This window comes from Leucoraja erinacea, chromosome 1 (genome assembly GCF_028641065.1).
Source record: "Leucoraja erinacea ecotype New England chromosome 1, Leri_hhj_1, whole genome shotgun sequence".
Lineage (NCBI taxonomy): Eukaryota > Metazoa > Chordata > Chondrichthyes > Rajiformes > Rajidae > Leucoraja > Leucoraja erinaceus.
In genome coordinates, this window is record NC_073377.1 from 52235390 (window position 1) to 52252316 (window position 16927).

General features: G+C 41.6%; 1 protein-coding gene across 5 annotated transcripts in view; it reads right to left on the minus strand.

The window, feature by feature from the left end:
* Positions 1 to 16927, minus strand: part of pde4d (phosphodiesterase 4D, cAMP-specific) — a 679382-nt gene that overhangs the window by 508391 nt on the left and 154064 nt on the right. The window contains exon 1 of one of the 5 annotated variants that reach the window (XM_055634730.1): positions 11918 to 13745. The exons of the other annotated variants lie outside the window; for them this stretch is intronic. Within the exon in view, the coding sequence (XP_055490705.1) occupies positions 11918 to 11970 (53 nt within the window). The 5' untranslated portion in view covers positions 11971 to 13745. Of the gene's footprint in view, positions 1 to 11917; positions 13746 to 16927 lie in introns of those variants that run through there. 5 annotated transcript variants of the gene reach the window in all.

Here is a 16927-nt window from a genome sequence, read left to right on the forward strand (position 1 = left end):
AATTGGACAGCAATGTTAGTTTCTGTTACAATCTTTATTCACCTGTTTTTAGGCAAATAATCTGAGCTCAGCAATCGAGAGAGCATTTCCTGTCTGTGGTCTGTGCAGTACGAATAATCCGTTTTATCCATCATTATGATTTGTTTTGTCTCTGGTAGTCTCTCAGCCTCAGTTGCCTCAACTTCCTGGACAGGTGTGGTGCAAAGAACACAAAGAATACTCATTAACACATTCCACATAACACTTCACTAGCTCTCCAGGAATACTATGCTCAGTCATATGTATTGAGAAAGTCACCTTGCAGGAATGAATAACATCCTCACCATTACTCATGCATTAATGCAGTGGAGGATACAGAAGAAAAACATCAGTGAAATCCAGTTTTTACATTATTATCAAGATTGTTTGAAATTCAACGAATAGAAGTCAGCAAGAGATCTTCACTTAAGGAGCATTTTAAAAATAAATAGGTGGAGGCCATTTAGTTCCGTGACTGATCACCAAACTCGGTAACCTGGGCATCGACCCCTCCCTCTGCAACTGGATACTGGACTTTCTAACCAACAGACCCCAGTCTGTGAGGTTAGACAAGCACACCTCTTCAACCCTCACCCTGAACACCGGCGTCCCTCAGGGCTGTGTGCTGAGCCCCCTCCTCTACTCCCTCTTCACCTATGACTGCACACCTGTACATGGTACTAACACCATCATCAAGTATGCAGATGATACAACGGTGATTGGCCTCATCAGCAACAACGATGAGCTGGCCTACAGGGAGGAGGTCCAGCACTTAGCAGCATGGTGCGCTGACAACAACCTGGCCCTTAACTCCAAGAAGACCAAGGAGCTCATTGTAGACTTCAGGAAGTCCAGAGGCGGCACGCACACCCCCATCCACATTAACGGGACGGAGGTGGAACGTGTTTCTAGCTTCAGGTTCCTGGGAGTCAACATCTCCGATGACCTCTCTTGGACCCACAATACCTCTACTCTGATCAAGAAGGCTCATCAGCGTCTCTTCTTCCTGAGAAGACTGAAGAAGGTCCATCTGTCTCCTCAGATCCTGGTGAACTTCTACCGCTGCACCATCGAGAGCATCCTTACCAACTGCATCACAGTATGGTATGGCAACTGCTCTGTCTCCGACCGGAAGGCATTGCAGAGGGTGGTGAAAATTGCCCAACGCATCACCGGTTCCACGCTCCCCTCCATTGAGTCTGTCCAAAGCAAGCGCTGTCTGCGGAGGGCGCTCAGCATCGCCAAGGACTGCTCTCACCCCAACCATGGACTGTTTACCCTCCTACCATCCGGGAGGCGCTACAGGTCTCTCCGTTGCCGAACCAGCAGGTCGAGGAACAGCTTCTTTCCGGCCGCTGTCAATCTACTAAACAACGTACCTCGGTGACTGCCAATCACCCCCCCACGGACACTTATTATTTATTTTTTTAATTCAAAATCGTTTGCTATGTCGCTCTTCAAAGGAGATGCTAAATGCATTTCGTTGTCTCTGTACTGTACACTGACAATGACAATTAAAATTGAATCTGAATCTGAATTCTACAACTTTAGAAACTGATTCTTGACTTTCTGTTTGTATCATGACTTGCCATTTTTGCCTGCCATTTCTCTCTTTTTTTCTCATTTATATCGTCTGACCTGCTGACCACGTCCCAGTAAGCAAGACGATAAAATATTTCACAGAATTTTTGACATTAGCAACATGTTACATAAACAAAGGAGCTCAGTCAGGTGCCTTTAACGGCTACATTATTTCACCCCATTGGTCCACCCATTGGCCCGATCTTCTGAATGTTTTTCAGTATTTTTCTGTTTATTGGCTGGTGCCAATTCTATCCTCGCTATCCAATATTTTTAGTTTAGAGACACAGTGTAGAAACAGGCCCTTCAGCCCTCCGGGTCCGTGCCGACCAGTGATCCCCGCACATTAACACTGTCAGACACCCACTAGGGAAAATGTTTACATTGACCAAGCCTATTAACCTACAAACCTGTACGTCTTTGAAGTGCAGGAGGAAACCGAAGATCTCGGAGAAAACCCAAACAGGTCACAGGGAGAACGTACAAACTCCGTACAGACAGCGCCCATAGTCAGGATTGAACCCTGGTCTCCGGCACTGTACTCGCTGTAAGGCAGCAACTCTACCGCTACGCCACTGTGACTGCCCTGCAAAACGGTCTTTCTGTAAAGCGAAAGTTACATATTCCACTCTGGCACGAATGATCCTCATATTGAGTCATTTGCAATTTTTCATTTTATTAAAATAGACTAATAAAAGTTATACAGCGATTGAGAGAATTGTAACTTCTATCTAAGCAAATACGGTAAAGTAAAAAAAATCAGAAATCATGCACCTAGATTTCCCATTTCTAGGTCTTTATATGTTACAATTTGGTTAATACAGAATGATATTTGGTTAATGCAGAACGATATCAAAAGCATATAAGACCATGAAGAAAGAACAGTCACTAAAAGTATATATATAGAGAGAGAGGAAACAAGTTCTGCCTCAAGAACAAATATAAGTACATACGTCAGACTTTTGAATTTATTAGTATTATGGGAGCTCGTTTCACCTCACCTATTCAGGTGCCCAACAACAGGCATTCCTGGGGGCAGCATGTATTTGGTGTAGTAAAATTGACAGACAGGCTAGTATCTATTTAAAAAATGAATGATGATTATTGTAATGTAGAACTGTCCCTGCTAGACAACATGGTCATAAAACCCCACGCCATTCGGATGAAGTTACTTTTTCAGTTTACATCAGCTAAGTATCAATTCAAACCCAAACACATCCTGACCAAGATTGCTCTTCTGCAGCTTCTACCAGTCATTTACAACTTAACAGGCATAGTGGAGAGGAATGGGCAATGTTTCAGGTCGAGACCCTTCTTCAGACTGATGTCAGGGGAGAGGGCAGGATCAAGATAGAATGTAGGCGGAGACAGTAAGACTAGTGGGAGATCTGGGATGGGGAAAGGGATAGAAACATAGAAACATAGAAATTAGGTGCAGGAATAGGCCATTCGGCCCTTCGAGCCTGCACCGCCATTCAATATGATCATGGCTGATCATCCAACTCAGTATCCCGTACTTGCCTTCTCTCCATACCCCCTGATCCCCTTAGCCACAAGGGCCACATCTAACTCCCTCTTAAATATAGCCAATGAACTGGCCTCAACTACCCTCTGTGGCAGAGAGTTCCAGAGATTCACCACTCTCTGTGTGAAAAAAGTTCTTCTCATCTCGGTTTTAAAGGATTTCCCCCTTATCCTTAAGCTGTGACCCCTTGTCCTGGAAGATGGGGAGAGAAAGCAAGAGCTATCTGAAGTTAGAGAAGTCAATGTTCATACCACCGGGGTGTAAACTGCCCAAGCAAAATATGAGGTGCTGTTCCTCCAATTTGTGCTGGGCCTCACTCTGACAATGGAGGCGGCCCAGGACAGAAAGGTCAGATTGGGAATGGGAGGGGGAGTTGAAGCGCTGTTCAGTGAACACCTCCACTCAGTCCGTCTTAACCTATCTGATCTCCTGGAGGCTCAGCACTTCAGGACTTCAGGACTAGAATTTAGGAGATTGAGAGGGGATCCTATAGAAACTTACAAAATTCTTAAGGGGTTGGACAGGCTAGATGCAGGAAGATTGTTCCCGATGTTGGGGAAGTCCAGGACAAGGGGTCACAGCTTAAGAATAAGGGGGAAATCCTTTAAAACCGAGATGCGAAGAACTTTTTTCACACAGAGAGTGGTGAATCTCTGGAACTCTCTGCCACAGAGGGTAGTTGAGGCCAGTTCATTGGCTATATTTAAGAGGGAGTTAGATGTGGCCCTAGTGGCAAAGGGGATCAGGGGGTATGGAGAGAAGGCAGGTTTCTATGTTTCTATTCCCAATCTGAACGGGACAAAGATAGAATGTAGGTGGAGACAGTAAGACTAGTGGGCCGCAACTGTTTACCATATATATTAATGATTTGGAAGAGGGAATTAGGAGCAATACTAGTAAGTTTGCGGATGACACAAGGCTGGGTGGCAGTGTGAACTGTGAAGAGGATGTTAGGAGGTTGCAGGGTGACCTGGACAGGTTGAGTGAGTGGGCAGATGCGTGGCAGATGCAGTATAATATAGATAAATGTGAGGTTATCCACTTTGGCGGCAAAAACAAGGGGGCAGATTATTATCTCAATGGGGTTAGGTTAGGTAAGGGGGAGGTGCAGCGAGTCCTGGGTGTCCTTGTACACCGGTCACTGAAAGTTGGCTTACAGGTACAGCAGGCAGTGAAGAAAGCTAATGGAATGTTGCCCTTCATAACAATAGGATTTCAGTATAGGAGTAAAGAGGTTCTTCTGCAGTTGTATAGGGCTCTGGTGAGACCACATCTGGAGTATTGTGTACAGTTTTGGTCTCCTAATTTGAGGAAGGACATCCTTGTGATTGAGGCAGTGCAGCATAGGTTCACGAGATTGATCCCTGGGATGAGGAATAAGAGGAAAGATTGAAAAGACTCGGCTTGTATTCATTGGAGTTTAGAAGGATGAGGGGATATCTTATAGATACATATAAAATTATAAAAGGATTGAACAAGCTAGATGCAGGAAAAATGTTCCCAATGTTGGGCGAGTCCAGAACCAGGGGCCACAGTCTTAGAATAAAGGGGAGGTCATTTAAGACTGAGGTAAGAAAAAATGTTTTCAGCCAGAGAGTTGTGAATTTATGGAATTCCCTGCCACAGAGAGCGGTGGAGGCCAAGTCACTGGATGGATTTAAGAGAGAGTTAGATAGAGCTCTAGGGGGCTAGTGGAGTCAAGGGATATGGGGAGAAGGCAGGTATGGGTTATTGATAGGGGACGATCAGCCATGATCACAATGAATGGTGGTGCTGGCTCGAAGGGCCGAATGGCCTCCTCCTGCACCTATTTTCTATGTTTCTATGTTTCTATGCAAACTCCTTGCTTTCTCTAGACCACCTGCCCCTCCATCTATCATCGTATGATCCCGAAACTTGGCACAAAGCCTTAAATTTCCTCATCCAAAGCATTGATATATAACGTGAAGACTAGCAGCACGGGCACCAACCCCTGCAGAACACTTCTAATCATTGGTAGCCACCCACAACAAGTCTCCTTTATTCCCATTGGTTTCATAGGCAAATAATCCCAGAACAAGTGCTGGGAAATCAGCTGAAGTTTGTGTTCTCCTGGCATTTGTCCTAAAAGCAGCAATCATCCACATGGAAATTCAGATGTCCCGATATCTCACCAAACATCCAGGTCATTACTTAATGTATGTGAAAAATAACTGGAATTGTGCATTCACAATTAGAAATGCCCTTTCTAGAATTTTCAAAATAACATGCAATGAATTACAATGGATCAATGAAGGATAAAGTCTCTGTAATACAATCTTAAAAAGGAATAAAATGTGTTCCATAATAGGGTTTGCGAGAACAATACATTGTATTAAATGTCTTTGTTCACCTTCTAATCTCCACTGAGTAAAGGTCGAACTTGCTTAACTATTTTCAGAGGCAAACATTTCAACCAGGAATCAACCTAGTCAACCTTGTCTCTATTGCCTCCCAGGCAATTAAATCATTTCTTAAATATTGCTTAAATATGGTGATCAAAAGTGTACACGCAACCCCAGGTGTAATGTTACCAATGCATTGTGATGTTGCGTAAAAATGTTAATGCCCTTTGCATTGAAGGCAACACCTCCAAGCTTTCCTAATTACCTTCTGTGCCTGCATGCTAAACCATTGTGTTTTATGTACTGGTACCATGAAATTGTTTGCACATTTAGTAGTCTCGCTCCATTTATATGATTTCCTTTTCATTCTTCCTTCCACAACGGATAAAAATACATTTTCCCACACATTTCACTTTACCTATCAACATCTTGCCCAAACTCTACCGAGTCACTAACATTCCCTCTGATCTCCCTACCATTCCCCTTTGCAACCAAAAATATATTTGTTTTTTTATAACTTTTTTTTCTTTGATGAGGAACCCCTGACCCAGAACATTAATTCTGCTTCTCTTTACCCGATGCTGTCTGACCTGCTAAGTATTTCTGATGTAAATTGAGACATTTTTTGAGATTTGTGCTAAATAGAAAATATTGCCAGTGCAAAACTCTATTCAGCACAAGGTGAAGATACTATCTGCAATAGAACAGACCCCAAACACTTTGTAAACAAGTAGGTCTTTATTCCACTGACTTCAGAATAACAGAACAAGGCTGCAGATCATCAGATAATAATTTGCTTGTGAAGCATGCAAAACAAACTTTTTCCACTGTATCTCAGTACATGTGACGATAATAACAAATCAAACCAAACCAACTTGCACTGGAATGAAGCCCAGGGTTGCGTCTGAGGAAGGGTCTTAACCCAAAACACCATCTACTCCTTTTCTCTAGAGATGCTGCAAGACCCACTGAGTTACACCAGCATTTTGTGTCCATCCCAGGGTTGAGGGCAGGAGGGAGGAGTGAGGCCAATGGTCACATCTTCACTTGGAATGATGGATCAGAATTTCAAGATTCAGGTCAGTATATTGGTGGCGAGTTGTGGGTTCATGGTCAGCTGGTGAGTAGGGGTTAGGAGAACCTTAGAATAGAATAGAATGACTTATATTGTCATTCAAACAGATTGATTTGAACAAAATTGCATTTTCTATCTTGTCAAGGATTATGGCAATATGGAGGTAAGTATCTACTAAGATGATAGTGGTTGTAGTCCAATGATAGTGGTTGTAGTCCAATGGTGAGGGGCTTGAAGGAAATTCACAGCTAAGTGCAGGTAGATAATTTAAAGATAACCCTCTATATGGTTGGTTCCAAATATTGGATTATACTGTCTCTTTCTAGCCAAGCAGGACCCTTTTAAGTCTTACTGAAACAGGCCTCATGTTTGTTGCATAGAGATGCTTCTACGCTAACAGCCAGCACACTCTGTATGTCATCCATAGCAAAATGTACAGCTTTGGACACCACTGTATATGTTCCAACAGCTCGTCATACACATAGACTTTGCCATCTTTCAAGAACTATTCAGTAGCCACGATGCTTGGAGCAAGTGTAGTGCAAGTGCATGCCAGGATTCATAAGCCATTATTGAAGAATAAGCTTTGTATCAAGCAAATGTAACATGTGTTGCAGGTTTTCAAGTTTTCTTCAGAGTTGAAAGTAGCCATGTTTGTGCTGTTCAATACTTTTCAATGTCACTGATTATACGAGTAAGCTTGGCAGCCAAACAACAAAGAATAATCTTGAAATGCTCTAAAACAACATGCTGCTAATTGTGTGACCTGAGAGATACTACATTTCCAGTTCAATTTATCTAGAATCATGCAAATAATCCTGCAAACATATAAAAGCTGGATGCAAGGTATATCAGATTTATGTAAGACTAATGGATGCAAATGTGACGACTGCATATTCAATGGACAGCTGTTTAAATATTTATTTTGAGTTACAAAGGTATTCTGATTCATGGTTTTCAAATTCCTAGACAAAAAAAAACATTAAATAGTATGTGAGCATTTTGGTGTTTTCAGCAACATATCCTTAACCTTTGAGGCACATGGTTATTGAAGCCACGTGATGAATTTAAAAAAAAATCAGACAAAAGCTGAAATATTGCAAAATTGAAACAACACCCAGGGATATGTTAGGGTTAATTCAGATATTTTTAAAATTTTAGTAGAAAGATTGCCTCAAAGATTTGGAACTTTCTTGGAACATATTGCAACAATGCCTGGAAATTTACTATAGAAACAAGGAACTGCAGATGCTGGTTAAATACAAAAACGACACAAAGTGCTGTAGTAACTCAACGGGTCAGGAAGCATCGCTGGATGACATGGATAGGTGAGATTTTGGTCAGGGCCCTACTTCAGTCTGGAGGTACACAAAAATGCTGGAGAAACTCAGCGGGTGCAGCAGCATCTATGGAGCGAAGGAAATAGGTGACGTTTCCGGCCGAAACTCTTCTTCAGACTGATGGGGGGTGGGGGGGAGAAGGAAGGAAAAAGGGGCCTTCAGTCTGATGTGTGTGTGTGTGTGTGTGGGGGGGGGGGGGGGGGGGGGGAAAAGCTGGAAGAGAGGAGGGACAAGACTGGATACTGATTAGTGGTTTCTTAGATCGGCAGATTGTTGAACAAAAGCCAGAACATGAGGTGCTGTGCCTCCTGTATGTGTGTGAGCTCACTCTGGCAATGGAGGAGGCCTAGGGCAAAAAGGTCAGCATGGGAATGGGGAGAGGAGTTAAAATGGGTAGCAACCGGGAAATCCAGTTAGCCTTGGCAGACCTGGCGAAAGTGTTCTGCAAAACGGTTGTTGGTCACTTGTTTATGCTGATGAACAGGAGGCCATATGGGGAACACTGTAAGCAGTCGATGAAGTTAAAGGAGGTGCAAGTAAACCTCTATCTCACCTAGAAGGACTGCTGGTGTCCCTGGATGGAGGTGAGGGAGGAGCAGCAGGGACATGTGTTACATTTCCTCGGGTTGCAGGTGAAAGCACCTGGGGAGGAGGTGGTTTGAGTGGGGAGGGATGAGTGGACGAAGGAGTTTCAGAGGCAGCAGTCATTGTGAAAGGTGGTAAGGGGTGCAAATGGGTAAATGTGACCAATGTTGGAATCACATTGGAGGTGGTGGGAATGTCAGACAATGATGTGCTGGACGCGAAGGCTGGTGAGGACCAGAGGACCCCTATCCTTGCTCCTTCTGGGGGGGGGGGAGACAGTAGAACTGCGGGACACAGAGTAGATGTGGGCGAGGGTTCCATCTTTGACAGCGGGGGGGGGGGGAAGGGGGGAACAACATTTACTAAAGAAAGGAGACATCTCGGATGTAAGATTTAATGTCACTTGATCCTGTCATTTCAAAATTTAAATAATTAACAACTCCCAGGGATATCTTATGGGAAGATATCAGACTTTTTGTTGTTGACTACAAAATAATTCAAAGATTTTAATTATTTAAATTTTGAAATGGCAGGGTTATCTTACTTTATTGGCAACCCCATCTATGTTTTCTACTGCACAGCGGAGAAATTGCAGCTCATAGCAAAGGTAAACCCGAGGATCATTCCCATTTGCTCCTAATAAGGCATATGCATTTTGAATGTTCTCCAAATAAAGTTTCTCATTGCCTGGATGAGTTTTAGTTCTTTAAAATATAATTGTTGTCCACATATTTTAAGGACTTTTCACAGCCAATCTATTTGTCTTGTGGTTTAAATACATTTGCCCAGAGCACAACAATGTCCAGCGAACTCACAAGTATAGAAAACATCTTCAGATGTTTACCTTCCAGGGCTATCTTATGGTAAGATATCAAACCCTGTGATGTTGGATACAAAGCAATGCCGTTTTTACATGCATGTTACAGATTAAATCTTTGCAATTTAGTCAAAAATTTGACTATTTTCTCATGCTACTCGGATTGGATTTTCTAACCCATCACCAGGTTATCAGCAGTATTCTGGAAATGTAGGGCAAAAGGTAAAACAGGGCTTGATGATATTTTGTTTCTTTACATTCATTTGATATTTGAATAGTCATCTCCTGTTTCATTAATAAACAGTGGGTATCTCAAAAGAGCTCAAGTTGAGACTACTGATCCTAATGGATACTGAATGGTGCAGTGGGTTGGCACAATGCCCTTTCACCTCTGGCAGCTGGCTCTGAATCCATCCCAGACTGTCTTATTCTCTGCAGCAGCAATGATAGGTGATGTAAAAAATGATTCCCATTTGTAGATTAAAAAAAACAGGAACATTAGAACGTGTTAAATTTCAGCTGGATTCTCCCACCACCCCCTCCCTCTCCAATCCTCATCTACACTCTAGATTTCTTATTTTATGGAGTGAAAACTGATTTTATCAGACAGCACTGCATTTCATGCAGAGCACATTTTGAGCCTGATTTGTTGTGGGGAAGAAGGAAATAAGCACAATAAAACCATCAACTACCACCATTTAAATTGCATTTGCTACCGTAAATAATATTCTTCACTCATTTCCTTATACACAAGAGACAAGTTTCAACACAATTTCTTCTCCTACCTTCCTCATCCCTCTATTCTTAAATCGCATTCAATTAAGAAAAATAATGTCCTTTGGGATATTTCACCACAAATGTACGACATAAAAAACATCAAGTAAATTAGTGGGAAGGAACAGAGTTCTGTACTGTGCTGTGCTGTGCTGCGCTGCATGTTGAAATACTACCAAGGGTTTTTTAATCTAGCGAATATGCCTTATTGCTAACAATGAATTAAAATAACAATTACAGTAACAATGCATTCTTACAAACAGGGAAAATGTAAAATTGTTATTGAACTATTTAGATAGACATGTTAATCTTGGAAATAATCTGCTAATAAACTGAAAATAAAGTCTATAAAGAGCTATATGAGCAGCAGCAGAGGAAATGAATGTAATCCTGGCTGAAAACCTGGTTAATTAATGTGCATTAAAAGAAAGTGTTTTCACTGATAGGATAGATGTAGATTTCTCCTGCAGAGACGATATTACTTGGTCTATTGGCCACAAGCACAGAATTTCAGGTGATTTACAATTAAATTCACCTAACAATGCAAATATATTATTCTTTGTCTTCAATTCATTTTATGTAAATGCCATCAAAATCAATTACAACAAATGTATTTAATCTTATTATTCAATATTTCTTTCAATTTTTGTATAACCTTTATACAACTAATAATTAGAAATTAAGATTGAGTCATTTACTGAGATCGGCAAATGAGTAAAGTAAGTTAATCTGCAGTTGAAGCACCAACTTCATTGATAACAATTATAGCTAGTAATGTTCATTCAGTTCAACAATCTGAAAAGCACTCAAGGCAGTCACAAGAATTATCCATGAACTAACAGGATTGGAAAGAAAAGCATGTGTTAAAATTGTAATTATTATTTAGAACTGCATTAGTAAAATCAATCTCATTGATAAAACAGTATGTTTATTTTCCCAAGTTATTTTTCAATAATATGTCATTCATGTATTTACCGGTAGAGTCCTTTTCCTAACTCATTTACCAAAAATAGAGTTTGTAATATGGTGATGTATATGAAAACTAGTGAGCAATTAAGGTACATGAGTGATGGATGGTTTACAAACTGGTTTACAAAGTGCGCAAGTCCCAATTTGACTAGGCACCATATACCATTAGGTAGAACCATCCTCTCTGCACTGTCAACAAACATTTACCACTTTCTATATTCCAAATAAAACATCAAGGTCAATTTAATGATTGCACAGCGCATAAGCTAAATGTAAGGATTATAAAGAATTTCATAGGTCAAAGCAAATGAGATATTATTTTATTAAATTTAAAAAATAAGTGTGCAACCTATCTACCTTCTTTTATACTGTAGGAATCCTTCAATTTTACTTAGCAGTTTTAGCAACAACCTAGCATGATTCCTTCTGCAGCTTCAAACAATTGCTCTGCTGAACCTTTTCTGAAGACCTTACATTTTTATTAAACTGCATTACCAACAAGAGGCCTAATTAAACAATTAGGATTATAAACATTTTTAAAAAGTGTTTGGATTAAGGGATACTGCAGAGTCCTGCCGCTGCATTATAATGTATCAGATTTTGTAATGTGTGTTAAGTCAATTTTCCTACAGAAAATATTGAGAGTATCATACATGCATAAATCTATGGGGGTCCTGTAGTGTGCAGAACTTCACAACTACTGAGTAGTATATAGGTTTTTTTTACTGTTTTTGTGTCCTGCCTGTACTAGGATATCTCAAAATCTTTTAAATAAGAAATTAATGCAGGGTATTAATTGTGGTAAGTATACTTTCACAACATTTGATCAGTTTTATTTTCTGGGAATTGAACTTCAAAGAGACAACTTACCATATCCATGAATGCCTCCTGAAGGGAAAATTATTCACATGCATCATTTCCATGAATCTTCCTTTGCAGGGATTCCTCCCAATTCGTTAAATTGAAACTGTGCAGACACCTTAATGCACAATAAACTTCTGGTAGCAATCTAATAGATCCTCTCTATTAATCTTGACCATATGAGGGATCATTTTTTTGCAAATCTGCTTGTCAGTGGATTGTTTTTCTTTGAAGAGGAGCAATTTAGAACCACATCAGAGTTTGAAGCATTACTGCTGTTATTGTGGTAGCAGTGGATAACTATTTGTTGAAGTTCAACAATTGAAAGAGATATCTAATCTCCAGCTTCTAGTGGATGAAGGCAATCAGAATCATACTTGAGATCCAGTACAAAGAAAAAGGCAGGAAGAAACAATCCAGCAATGAAAATATTCCGTCACCCAGCATTGTGTAAAATTTCCAGATGAAAACAGAGGCAGCAATGTCGCAGACTCTTAGTTCCAACAGAAGGAAACAGTGTGTGGTTTACTTTCTTTTTCTTTGTATTATTTCTTCAAATCGTTCAACTTTCTGACCCAGTGGATTCATTTCAGGTTTGAAATACTTCTTCATCGAGTTTATTTCTTCAAGGATAATGATATTGATATAAGAATCATAATGTACTCAAACTAAATAAACTTTTTATTACTGTTAAAAGGACAGGGATTCAGTCATCCACATTTGCAGCAATGTACCGGGTGCTTCCTGCTCCCAGCCCCGAGGTGATACTTAGCTGCCATCACAAATATTTATGTGATTGTTCTCTCATTTGGATTTTTAAAACTATGAGGGTAATATATTTAAATATATATATTTTTTTATTAAAGCAATGTGAGCTTCTATGCTCGAAAACAATTAAACTGTTGATCTCGTTAATCCACGCAGCTTGTGCAAATTTGGCATAACAGTAGATAACAAAGAACAATAGGCTGTCACAAAAGAAGGTGAAGAGGAATGCTCCAGAGCTGAATGTCATCTAAGAACCTCTCCCCTACCGTCCAGGTTCCTTTTCCTCGAATCTTGTTCACCAACAGTTGTCATCACTGTTCTGTCATTGTAAACGGGATCATCTGCTTGAAGTCTGTGTTCGCCAAACTCTGCATTTTGTAGAGGCGCAATAATAGAAAAGGCTTTCATTCAAAAGCAAAGTGTCCTGATAATGCTCATGTAGCATATGGGTTCAGACATTTCTGGAGTATCGGACATGCGACACAGAAATTCTCAGCACATTCTCAATGACTGGGTTACTTTACTCTGCTGCAGAACCAGCTTCAATCTTGTGAGAATGCTGCTGCACAGAGGATGTGCTGTCGTCAAGGGGCCCCTTGAGGTAGGTTCCATTTTCAACAAATTTATTTGTGGGGTTGTTTTCAGTTCTTATTTTAATAAGTGGGTTTATTAATCTTACTACAGTTGCTGGGATAAGTAGATTATTGTTGTGTTTCCTCATTTTCATCTGATGCACAAAAATATCACTCGTAATTGGATTGAGTAAAATACCCTAAAAGACCCCTTGACAGCATGGTTAATGCCTTTTTAGGACAAGTGGGAAGTAGTAAACAATGAACTAAACAGTTATAGGATATAAGCTTCAAAAGACAAATGAAAAACACCAGTTCAAGCAATTAAAATAGGTATTTACACCACCTTTAAGAATGAAACATTAGGTTTTGTTTGTAAGGAAAATGTCTTTAAAAATGCAATCATGGATCAATATTTTTCATATTACAGATGTAGTCTCAATGAATTTTGGAATTACTGCTTAACTTGTTTGACAACAGAATTATCAAATTAAAATAATTCAATTAGCCTTAATGGACAATACTTCCTATATTATCTACTGAAGTAAACTACTCAGGAACTGCTCAGTGCCACAGTGCTGCATTGCCTCAGTATGGTTCAGTATTATGCTTTTCAAAAGCTGCTTCTTTCTATCATGCCCAGTTCTTACCACCTAGATGACAATGGCAGGGGGGGATGGGCAGCTTTGATATTTTTGCCATCTGCTGTACCTGTAATTTAAATTTCCTCATTTAGTATTCAATATTTTCACAGGCAAAAAAACAAGAGTATTCGGTTTATCACAAATTACATTTATCTGTTCACTGTTAGTTTGGTTAAATAGCTATGCTGATTCAACTAAACAGCATACAGCTGGAGGAACTCAGTGGGTTGGGCAGCATTTGTGGAGGCAAACGAGTAGTCAACATTTTGGGTTGAGACCGTGCATCAGGATTGAGAATGGAGAAGGCAGATAGCCAGTATAAAAATGTGTGTATGGCCATCCGAAGGGAGGGGTGATGAGACACACCCCCCTTTTTTTCCAAGGTAAAAAAAAATCCAGACTAAAAAAAAAAATTGGGGCACAATATTTTTTTATTTGACACCAGGACAGAGGGAGCCGTGCCCTTGAGCTCCTTGGCCCTCTTACATAGAAACATAGAAACATAGAAATTAGGTGCAGGAGTAGGCCATTCGGCCCTTCGAGCCTGCACCGCCATTCAATATGATCATGGCTGATCATCCAACTCAGTATCCCGTACCTGCCTTCTCTCCATACCCCCTGATCCCCTTAGCCACAAGGGCCACATCTAACTCCCTCTTAAATATAGCCAATGAACTGGCCTCAACTACCCTCTGTGGCAGAGAGTTCCAGAGATTCACCACTCTCTGCGTGAAAAAAGTTCTTATCATCTCGGTTTTAAAGGATTTCCCCTTTATCCTTAAGCTGTGACCCCCTTGTCCTGGACTTCCCCAACATCGGGAACAATCTTCCTGCATCTAGCCTGTCCAACCCCTTAAGAATTTTGTAAGTTTCTTGCAGCCGTACAGCCACTGGATGACCCTAGCATTGCGCTCGATGACCAAGAGGGCTGAGGGCGGGGACTTGTTCTTCCCCCGGAGCGGCTCGTTACTGCTTTCGCTGCTGCTGTACCGGGAATGCTCGCTCTCCGAGTCTGGGCAGCTCACGCTGCGAAACCTGAGGGCAAGGCTTTCGAAGACGGTGTCCGCGGCGAACTTCTCCCTGGCCAGGTTCTCGATCACCTCAAGCTCGAGTCGGCAGAGCTCAAAGAAACTGTCCAAGCCCGAGCAGGCTCGGGAGAAGCGGAAGCCGAGGTCAAAGTGCGAGCGCCGCAATCCGCCTTCACCAACCCGCTGCTTGAGTGGCTCCTTGGGGTGACCTGCTGCTGCTTCTCGGGGTGCTGCTTGCATAGTTACTTGTGCACCCTGGGATGCTGCTGGCATGGCGACTGGGGGTGGGGGGGGGGGGATGGAGAAAGGGAGAGAGGAGAGGGGGAGTGGAGGGGGAGAGAGGAGAGAAGCCAGGGGAGGGGAGGGGAGAATCTCACTTTTCATTTCACTGCACATCTCGTATGTGTATGTGACCAATAAACTTGACTTGACTTTTTGCGAATTCAAAATGTGATTTGTGATCTTGTTTATGAATCATCATGGAACGAGAATTTGTTATAATAGTAAAATAGTAATATGCGATGATAGTAATGTAAATGCACCATTTAATTTCACTGTGAACAATTGCAGAGCTGCCAAGTTTCACCAAGAATTTCCATATTATGACCTTATGGATGCTGGGTATTGCCTGTTCTTGAACCCGGTGGTCCTGCCTCACAGGCTCCTGTTACTTCTTCCCGATGGTAGGAGCGAGATGAGAGCATGGACAGTATGGTGTTTGTTTTTGATGATATGAGCTTCCTTTTAAGGCAGTACCTCCTGCAGATCCGTTCAATGGTGGGAGATTGGTTCCCATGATGGACTAGGGATTCCCTGCCATGTTCTGCAGCCTCCTTTGTTCCCAGGCATTCGAGTTACAGAACCAGGCCATGTTCCTAGGCATTCGATTACAGAACCAGTTTATTTGTGATTGCATAATGTGCTGGGCTCAGGACAGATCTTCAAAGATATGGATGCATGGGAATTTGAACTTATTGACTCTCTCCACTGTTGTCAGGGCCAGATTTAGATGAAGAGAGGCCCTAAGCTGTTCCACTTGTGAGGCCCTTCCCAATCGCCCACCCCCACGACTAGAGGAAGATGGTCCACCAGATTGACACCGATTTGCAGCCAAGCGTGGCCAATGAGATAAGGGGCTGGAAAGCTGCGCTTTATTTATTTGTTTATTGCCAGTGCTAGTGTCGAGTTATTCAGAACATTATTATTCTGAAATGGAGGGCAAGCAACTTTACTGAAGGGTTGTTTACTGCAGTTGTTACTGTAGTTGTACAAAGCCTAAGTGAGACCACATTGTGTGCAGTTTTGGTCCCCTAATTTGAGGAAGGACATTCTTGCTATTGAGGGAGTGCAGCGTAGGTTTACAAGGTTAATTCCCGGGATGGTGGGACTGTCATATGCTGAGAGAATGGAGCAGATGGGCTTGTACACACTGGAGTTTAGAAGGATGAGAGGATAACTCATTGAAACATATAAGATTGTTAAGGGCTTGGACACGCTAGAGGCAGGAAACATGTTCCCGATGTTGAGGAAGTCCAGAACCAGTGGCCACAGTTTTAGAATAAGGAGTAAGCCATTTAGAATGGAGATGAGGAAACACTTTTTCTCACAGAGAGTGGTGAGTCTGTGGAATTCTCTGCCTCAGAGGGCAGTGGAGGCAGGTTCACTGGTTGCTTTCAAGAGAGAGCTAGATAGGGTATAAAAATAGCGGTCAGGGGATATGGGGAAAAGGCAGGAACGGGGTACTGATTGGAGATGTTCAGCCATGATCACATTGAATGGCGGTGCTGGCTCGAAGGGCCGAATGACCTACTCCTGCACCTATTGCCTATTGTATTTTTAGAGACTACAGTGCGTTGTGACAGCATATGTAAGAAAGGCCTCTGACAGTGTCAAAAATATTATACACCTTGAAGGGCTCTCACTTAATTGTTTTTCTCTGTTGTCAGCCAGGCAACCTTGGCAGCTTTTTAAGTTGCCAAATGACAGTTTAGGTGGTCATTTAAGACG